We start from the raw sequence: 9,824 nt of genomic DNA on the forward strand, positions 1-9,824 counted from the left end.
AAGTTCAATTAACCTTAAAAAACAATATGCAATTTGTCCTCTAATAACTGTTGTAGTCTTTTCCTCTTCTAGCACTAAAAGATAAAAGATTGTACTACCTTTGTGAATGATGTGCATGAATGTATCTATTACAATAGTTTTGTCCTTCAACATCTTGAACTCTATGGTTATAAATAGAAAGATCAGAGTCAAGGAGAAGATGATTGTCTAACCCTTGTGAACATAATTCTTTCAAGTCCTAAGATAAAAAATTTATTTATGAAAAAACTCAAGTTAATTAGGTGAACAATCTAGTGAATAATCTTTGTATCTCAGCAAAAAGCTTTTTATTAAATGACAGTTGATTGATACATTTGTTTTTAACTTCCATATGCTTACTATTATGAGTTAAAAACTTTATACTTCTTATTATTTGTGTTGTAAAGAGCCTAAATAAGTCTAGTAAAAAATAGTACTTGGTGTATAATGAACCAAAGATGATATATATGTCTAATACTCCAATTTTGATGATAACATAATGACCTTGAGGAACTAACAATTGTCTAACATTTTGGGATTCGTGCGTGCAAACATGTAAAAGTAATGAAGAACAAAATGTATTTCACGAACAACCATCTTTTACAAACTTGTAAAAGTGAGCAAGTATAACACTTAGTTAAATAAGTTAGTTAGCCTCTACATCTAACACCCAACACACTAGACCAACATTTGCAACTTTTAGGAGTCCACAAGTCTAACTTTTTGCACCAGTGTTTGCCATAAAATAGTCTTATAAATGTTCAAAATCAAGTGGTTGATAAAGCATATTGATAATATGTGCTTTCTATAAATGTTATCATGCTTTATTTCATCTTTTGTGTATGCACAAAGAATGGTGTAGTGAATCATAACTAGCATAGTGTCCAAAAAAGGAGAGTTAGCTACAAAAAGAGTTTTCAACGCCTAAAGTAATGTGTTCAAATCGAGCCTCTTCTACCTCGTTCCCATATCATGTCAAGGAATTAATGAAGCTCTAAACTAATGTAAAGAACGATTATATTCAAAGATCGAGGATCAAGCTATAACATGCAAGTTACGAAGCTCTCACTTAACGAATATATCTTGAAGCATATAAATATAAGAAGACTTGAAGAGAAGAAAATAACTTTGTGAATATTGAATATGAATGATTACTCATAGTTATGTCTAAACTCTGATCAATTTTCTATAAGTCTTGTTCTAACCATCTAGTGGACGATCAGTGAGAAAAGTCTAAGTTATAATACCCTTATTTTAGCAAGTTGTAATTCTATGAGAGTTCTCAATTTATATATCCTCTTTGTGAAATTCATCTCAAAACTCAAACATTGCCTCATATTGTAAGCCTCAATAGACTATTTAAAGTATATTGTAATATGTTGTTGTGTCTATAAGCCTAAAGTGGCATTTAGAATACTTGTGTGTTAAAAATTTTCAAGTTAGTGAAGCCTTTCAAGTTAAAAGGTAAATGGACGTAGTTTAGATTGAGTGAACTAGTATATAAATTAAAGTGTTTTTCTCACTATCATTTTTCCCTCACGTTTACAAGACAAATATTTTTATGAACTTATATTGTGCTTTTGCAAAAAAGAAAAAAATTAAAACTTTAACAAACACATTGAACCCCTTTTTGTGTGTTTTGTTAATCTTCAATGTAGTCAACTCAAGTTGAGATTGAATCTTGTAAGGTGTTAAGAGGCTTAGAGAATACTTGGTTGTACTCTATGTGAGTAGTGAAAGTTCTTAAATGAGTAAGGGACCAGAATAGCTATCAGTTAAATAATGAACTAGTATATAACTATACATTTCTCATCAAAATTGTAAATCATGATAGAAAACTATGAGTTTTATAGTATTGATAACCCACCCAAAAGATGAACAATTAGAAACCTATGGGGTTAAGAGATAACTTCATTATCCATAATTTAATTCACACCCATGAGTGCAATAACTCATTTCCTCTTACCTAGAAAATGCTCCTATATGGAAAGGTTCCAACAACACTTTGCTTCTCAACCATTTTGCTCATTCGTTATGTTTTTTACGACACCAAGGTTTCATAGAGGCAAAGAAGAAACAAGGGAGTATTGGGGAAAACTAGGTTTTATAAATCCTAATAATGCTAAGGAGAAAATTGAGCTTACTAAGACTAAATTCCAAAACACATCATGCATTTTCCATTAAAGCTCACATTTTAGCCCATTAATTCCAAAATACACTATTAATTAACTAAAAAATCAAAATGAATAATTTACTAAATAATAATAAAAAAATTTTTTTTTTGAAAAAACTAAGGTGTTACACATCAAAAGAATTTCCATCATTCACAATGCCTTTGTGAGTAGATAAATCATGTATAACTTCAACTATGTTGTGTCATTTCTAACCATTTTGGGCTTTCCTAAACCCTTGCTTCAACCTAATCAACTAAGAAACATTCATAAGGATTTAATACAACATGCTAGCATAACTTTACTACAAATCCTAATTTTTTAAGAACTTCAAACATATTTGAATTCATAAATCAAACAATTAAATGAAACAATTATAATAGAAATTTGATATATTTTGAGGTATTCATAAACCTTTCAATCAAAGTAAAGTAGAAAGTTATTCATACAACACAAATCTACAAGATTGAGAGCCAACCCACTACCCTTAATTTGATTCTTATGCCCATGAGTGAGATAATTCATTTTTCTCTTACTTGCTAAGGGGATTTAAAAAAGGCAAGGATACAACAATGATCCACTCCTTGAACATCTTGCTCCTTGTTAGCAGTTTTGACAGAAGAATGGTTTCCACGGGGAAAAAGATTGTAATTTTTTAGTTTGACCTATAATTACGTGATTTTGGATTGTTTGTAGCTCTTGTAGGAAAACCTTATTTCTAGACCAATGTGAAGATTGATGTTAATTGCACGAGTATGTGAAATTGAGGTTGGATTTGAGTAATTAATAGTATAATGAAGTAATATTAAACTTTAATCATGATTTTTACCGATTGATTTGGAGTTTTGGGGTCTTGGGTTTGCATTGTATGACTTTCACACAATCCATAGGTCTCCTACAAACTAATATCGAGTTAGTCATGTTGGGTGCATATGTGATAGAGAGGTTGCGGTGCTCTTTGTGTCGAGCACAATAATGTTTATATCAAGTGTTGTGGTTTTCATAAGAATTGTTGCCCTTAATGTTAGCTTTCAAATACTATTTGAATCACCTAAAAGAGAGGTCTAAAACTCAAGTTATGATCAAATTAGTGAGCAAAGGTCAAGCTATCATATTTAGGCTAAAATATTGCAATTTTTTATTTTTTAAAAAGAGTAGATGACATAATCATCTCTTGAGGTCAACATGGAAGTTGGAGATAATTGTCTTAGATTTCTAAGAAAATTAAGATCAATTTGTAGTATAAATATACCTTTGCACTGCCCAATGTATTAAAAGATTAAGTTATGAAAATGTATGAATGGTGATGATGAATAACGCTGCCCTTTAAGTATTTAATCTTATGAATGGTTTGCGGTGCCTATATCATATTTAGGAAAGATAAATCATAGGAGAAATTAATTGTTAATAAGTTATGATGTAATTTGATTGTTAACAACTTGAGGTGTTTTGGTGATAGCAATGCCTATGGACCTAATGTCACTAGTGCAAAAAGAGCCTTTTACGTCACCTAAATTACGTCGGAATAGGCCAACACCGACGTTATAAAAATGCGGTGGCAGAATGGTAAATAAAGAGAGCTAATTTACGTCGGCCTGGTGGGGGTCCGACGTAAATTATCAATTCTACGTCGGAGCAGTATACAAGCCGACGTAGAATTGCTAATTTACGTTGGATCCCAACCAGGCCGACGTAAATTAGCCTTATATTCCCACATAAAAGGATCATTCACGTACGCATGGAGAATTCAAAATTTTAAACCCAAACTCATCTCCCGCTTCCTTCTCAAATCGTGGCTCTTCGTTGCCTTCTATTTTCTACATCTTGCTCTTTTCTTCGTTTTCTTCACTTTTCTTCACAGCAAGGTACTCATTTCCTATTTTCGTTTTCTTCACTTGACACAATGTTTTCTCACTGAAAAAAATGGATTTTTTCATGTTTAAGGTTGCATTTGTCCTCGTGAGGGTCTTTAAGGTAACCCATCTTCTTCTACTTACTACTTTCTTTGTGCATTCTGAGTTTTTGAAGCTGAGTTTTTGTGCATTCTATTTTTTTCCCAGCAGAACGGGCCGTTCTGGTTGGAGAACGGCACGTTCTCCCAGCAGAACGGCCCGTTCTCCATGAAGAACGGGGCGTTCTCCATTTAGAACTAGCCGTTCTCCATTCAGAACGGGCCGTTCTGCTGGGAGAACGGCCCGTTCTCCAACCAGAACGGCCCGTTCTACTTGCAGTCATTTTTCTATTTTTTTAAAATTTTTTACAACTTTTTACGTCGGACCTTGTAATGTCCGACATAAATTTACGTCGGTTTTCGAGCCCCCGACGTAAAATTTACGTCTCCCGCTTCTACGTCGCAACGTTTTCCGACGTAAAACCCCCTAAAATGACTGACGTAAAATCTATATTCTCTACTAGTGTGTGTGATATCGATAAAATTGCTAGGCTAATAAAGTTATTGATTTAAATGCTTAGTGAAGTTGATCTCTTAGTGAGTATGGTTGAGGTGTTAACATATGACTAGACGATTTCATAATGATTCTATCTTGAGGTGTATTATATGATGTGGTGTAATTGTTATTTTGAACTACAAACATGTGTAATCATTATACTAATTAATGTTGATAACTAGTTGTGGTATGTGAGGATGTTGTTGACATAAGTTTGAGCTATGTGGGAATTGATTGATATGCTCTAGTATTATTGATGTGTATGGATCATGTAAGAGTCATATGATAAGAAGTCAAAGCAAGGCTTAGCTATGATGTAATTATAATTGAAAATAAAATTGACGTGCAATTATGGATATGAATTGTTGTAATATGATAAAGTATTGATTCTTATATGACATGCATCATACACATAACAGTTGAGCCTTCAGGCAACAATTGATAGTTGATAGTTGACAGTTGATTTGATTGACACCACATGCATATATACTTTGAAGTTTGTGTTCATTGCATCATACGTATATGTATATAAGTGAATTTATGTGATGACTTGTATTAGTTGCATGATTTATGTATTATCAGTTGAATTGTGTGTTGTTATATCAATATATCTATATCAATAGTCTATTATGATTTATATTTTTTGCCTCTTTGCTTGTATTTGAATATCCAACTATATTTTACGCCATGAGTCAGAGTGAGATGTTTCTCACTCTCCTTATTTTATGTTTCTTTCTATTGTATGTTTTTACAGGTGATTTACATTATGAGGCATGAGGATGTTGTCGATGAGGCCTAATCCTTCCAGTTGGGCTTATGCTTTGATAAAATGTGACATGAAGACAGTTAGAATTAATATTTCTTTTAATTATGTTTTGGATAATGGTTATTTTAATGTATTAGATTTCATTTAGATAATAGATTTTAGTTTGTTTAAATATGATACTTTCTATGTTGAACACGATAGATTTTTATTATGATAAATTTTTTTATTCAATTTTATTTATTTCAAGTATTAGAATATGTGAGATAAAGACAATTATTCCAAGTAAATGTTCATCCGAAATAAATCAAGTAAATATACAATTAAATGACTTTTGGAAAAATGTTCCATGTCTTAGCTTTTAAAGAAATAAGTGTGCAATTGATTGAATGATTGTTACAAAGTGTTCCAAGTAAAAAAACAATATTGATACAAATTCATAAATGTGAATTTGAAAAGAAAAATAAAAAAAAAATACAAGTCACCCATTAATGCTATTTATGTATAATTAAGAATTTTGAAAAGTCATCTTTTTTTTTTGTAGAGTAAGGAAAATAAGGAAAAAAGAATAATATGTAAATAACTAGCCTACATTCGCTAGATCTTGAAGGAAAGCTTCAAGGACTAAGGGTGGAGGAGTAATGAACTCTTTATTATAATTTCTATTCACAAGTTATTTTTTGTTTTACTAAATTCACAGGTTATTTAAAATTATAATTTTTTTAACACAATTATATATTAAGAATTTAATAAATTAAAAAACACCGGTCACCCATCTAGTTAAAATAAAAGGTTTAATATGTGTGTGTCCAAGGACGGAGCCAAGGGGGGACCTACGGGTGCCACGGCCCCTCCAACAATTTTAATTTTTTTTTATATACATATATATTACTATATGACACCCCCTATTTTTAATATAAACTCATATGTATAATTAAATGAATAACCCAAATTTATTTTTTTATTCAACTTTTGGACTTCTGGTACGGCCTGCTATGTGGTATCACTTTGGAATTTTTTTTTTTTTAAAAAAATGTAGCGCCTCATTTGATCATTCCAATTCTTGCCTTCTCAATTCTCAAGTAACACTGACAATAGGAATAGGATTGGGTAGTGACTATTGACTAGTTAGCATCACAATTCACAGCTTGCACCACGTCAATCAATAATCATCAATTCGTCATTGATTCTTATTTCATAACAACACCTGCACCGCATCATTGGTTCTTCAATCTCTCCTTGGCTCCTTGCGTCTTCAATCTCTCTTTTTATTTTAGTTCTTCAAAAGGTAAATTAACACTTCTTTTTTGTTACTAATATTTTAATGAATGTTTTCTTTTAATTGTTTTAATATTTTCCCCTTTGCTATTATGCTGAAAACCCTTTTCCCCTCAATTTAATTAGAATTTGTTAAGAGTGTTACTACTGTGTTAGTGTTGTTGCCTATTTCGTATGATTTTTATAGTTTTAAATTCTTTTAGGTTCAATGAAGATGAGGAAGACAACTATTGAATCATTTTTCAAAAGAAAAGAGAGAGATGATGAAGAAACACTGTCTAATACACCAATTTCAAATTTAGATACAAATGTTGATGATGTTGCTGAAGTTGATGAGCAACAGCCACCTCCTCCCAAAGCTTTGAGGACTGAACAAGAAACAATTGAGAGTGGTACCTTGATTCGCGATCCTGGAAAACGTTTACAAATTTGGAACTATCCTATTAATCAACAAGATGATATTCGTAGGGCGTATGTGAAGTTTGGACCATATCAATTTTTAATGGATTTGTATCCACTTTCAGGTCTTGAAGATCATCCTCGCCGATTTCAAGCTCATTGGTTTAGAATGTTTTCTTGGTTAGAATATTCACCGGAAAAAGATGCTGCCTATTGTTTTCCATGTTTTTTATTTTCTAAAAAACCAAGTCCATTCACTTCGGCAGGATTTAGAAATTGGAAGAAAGTGAATAATGGAAAAGATTGTGCATTTTTATCTCACATGGGGAAAAATATTAATTCTGTTCACAATGCTGCTCTTAGATGTTTAGAAGATTTCAAGAATCAATCATGCCACATTGATAAAGTGTTGAACAAGCAAACTTCACAGCAAATTCTAAGCAATCGGTTGCGTCTTAAAGTATCCATCGATGTGGTTAAATGGTTGACATTTCAAGCTTGTGCTTTTAGAGGACGTGATGAGAGTTTGTGGTCAACAAATCGAGGTAACTTTCTTGAAATGATTAAACTCTTAGCTTCTTATAATAACGAAGTAGATCAAGTTGTCTTGGAGAATGCTCCTCAAAATGCAAAATACACTTCACCTACTATTCAAAAAGAAATTTTAAATGTTTTTGCTAGAAGGGTGCAAAATGAAATTCGAGAAGAGATTGGTGATGCAAAATTTTGTTTGATTATTGATGAAGCTCGAGATGAATCTAAGAGAGAACAAATGGCTATTGTTATTAGATTTGTTGATAAGAATGGATTTGTTAAAGAGCGCTTCTTGGATTTAGTACATGTGAAAGATACTACATCATCCACTCTTAAGCAAGAAATCTGTTTAGTATTGTCTAATCATAATCTCAACATTGAAAATATTAGAGGCCAAGGATATGATGGAGCTAGTAATATGCGTGGAGAGTGGAATGGTTTGCAAGCTCTTATTCTTCAAGAATGTCCTTATGCATATTATGTACATTGTTTGGCTCATCAGTTACAATTAGCTCTTGTTGTTGCATCTAAAGATTCAAGTGATGTTCATGCTTTTTTTCAAAACTTGAGTAGGATTGTTAATGTTGTGTGTTCTTCTTGCAAACGCAATGATGAGTTACATGATGCTTATGAGACTGAAATTGCACGTTTGGTTGCAAATGATGAGATTGAAACTGGGAGGGGAGCTAATCAAATTGGCACACTACAAAGACCTGGAGATACTAGATGGAGTTCTCATTTCAATTCAATATGTAGCCTTCTACGCATGTTTAATGCAACTACTTCAGTTCTTGAAGATTTGGTGGTTAATGGAACTGGCTCTCAACGAGGTGATGCTACTTATGCTTTCAGAGTATTGATGTCTTTTGAATTTGTTTTCATTTTACATGTTATGAAAGAAATTATGGGAATCACAGACAAGCTTTGTCAAGCTTTGCAGCAAAAGAATCAAGACATTGTGAATGCTATGTGTTTGGTTTCTAGCACAAAGTCACTAATTCAAAAGTTAAGGGATTTTGGTTGGGATTCTCTTTTAGAAAATGTTAACTCTTTTTGCAATAGCCGAGGTGTACCAATTCCTGATATGAGTGCTACTTACTCTGACATAATTCGAACTCGGCTTAAAAAGGATTCTGTGACAGTTGAGCATCATTATCGTGTAGATATATTTACTGCAGCGATAGATTATCAATTGAAAGAATTGAATAGTAGATTCAGCGAGCAATCAACTGAACTTCTTATGTTGAGTGTAGCTTTGGATCCTAAAGATGCATTCAAATCATTTAATGCTTGTGATATTTGTAGTCTAGCTAAGAAATTTTACTCTTCAGATTTTTCTGACCAAGAAATGATTCATATGGAATATGAATTGCAACATTATGAGTTTGATGTGCCAAAGGATCCCAAATTTCATAATTTGTCAACTCTTGGTGAATTATGTCAAAAACTAGTAGAGGTTGGCAAATCAAATGTTTATCCTTTAATTGATCGATTGATACGACTTGTTCTTACTCTGCCCGTGTCAACAGCAACTACAGAACGTGCTTTTTCAGCTATGAAGATTATAAAAACAAGTTTGCGCAACAAGATGGAAGATTGTTTTCTTACTGACTACATGATTGTTTATATTGAGAAGGAGATTGCACGAAGATTTACAACTGATATGATAATTGATGATTTTTACTTCATGAAACAACGACGGGCACAACTTAAGAAATAAAGGTACATACTTGAATAACTTGATCTTGCAATATGTTCGATATATTTATCAAATGTAAATATGAGAAATAATTTTTATTAAATTATGTTAATTATTATCTAGTTTTGTCAGATAATATGCTTTTGATACTTTAATTTTCATTTATTATAAATTATATATTATTTATTCTCGGCCCCCCAGTATTGAAATCCTGGCTCCGTCCCTGTGTGTGTCAAATTTGATTCTTTCTCTCAATACACACTTATATGGAAAAGGTGAAGAGTATTTTTATTTATTATGTGCATTTTTTTTCGTACTATATTTAATTTATACATTTTAAATAATCACTTGAGGTTCTTATATACAAATCAAAAAACATAATAAATCAAAAAAATATTTGGTGAAATTTTATTTATCTTCCGATTAAAACAAAGTGTTAAATCACTTGTACGAAAGTAAAAATTAAAAGGAAAAGAAACAATTTTTTTTCTTAGATTTATGTGTCCTGAACTTTG

General features: G+C 31.8%; 1 protein-coding gene across 1 annotated transcript; it reads left to right on the forward strand.

The window, feature by feature from the left end:
• The first annotated feature begins 6,497 nt into the window (after positions 1 to 6,497).
• Positions 6,498 to 9,547, forward strand: LOC145956708 (uncharacterized). Its single transcript, XM_083072249.1, has 3 exons — positions 6,498 to 6,687; positions 6,881 to 7,621; positions 8,278 to 9,547. Exons 2-3 carry the CDS (start codon positions 7,595 to 7,597, stop codon positions 9,328 to 9,330), a joined length of 1,080 nt encoding a protein of 359 aa, XP_082928375.1. The 5' UTR covers positions 6,498 to 6,687; positions 6,881 to 7,594; the 3' UTR covers positions 9,331 to 9,547.
• Positions 9,548 to 9,824: the final 277 nt, after the last annotated feature.

This window comes from Cajanus cajan, chromosome 4, assembly GCF_000230855.2.
Source record: "Cajanus cajan strain Asha chromosome 4, NIPB_CcT2T_4, whole genome shotgun sequence".
Classification (NCBI taxonomy): Eukaryota; Viridiplantae; Streptophyta; class Magnoliopsida; order Fabales; family Fabaceae; genus Cajanus; species Cajanus cajan.

What these genes read in the sequence shown, in the direction of transcription:
- LOC145956708 (XM_083072249.1), top strand. Translation starts at nt 7,595, where the DNA reads ATGAGAGTTTGTGGTCAACAAATCGAG. An exon ending in TTTGTGGTCAACAAATCGAG is followed by an intron (nt 7,622 to 8,277) that starts GTAACTTTCTTG and finishes GCAAATGATGAG; the next exon opens with ATTGAAACTGGGAGGGGAGC.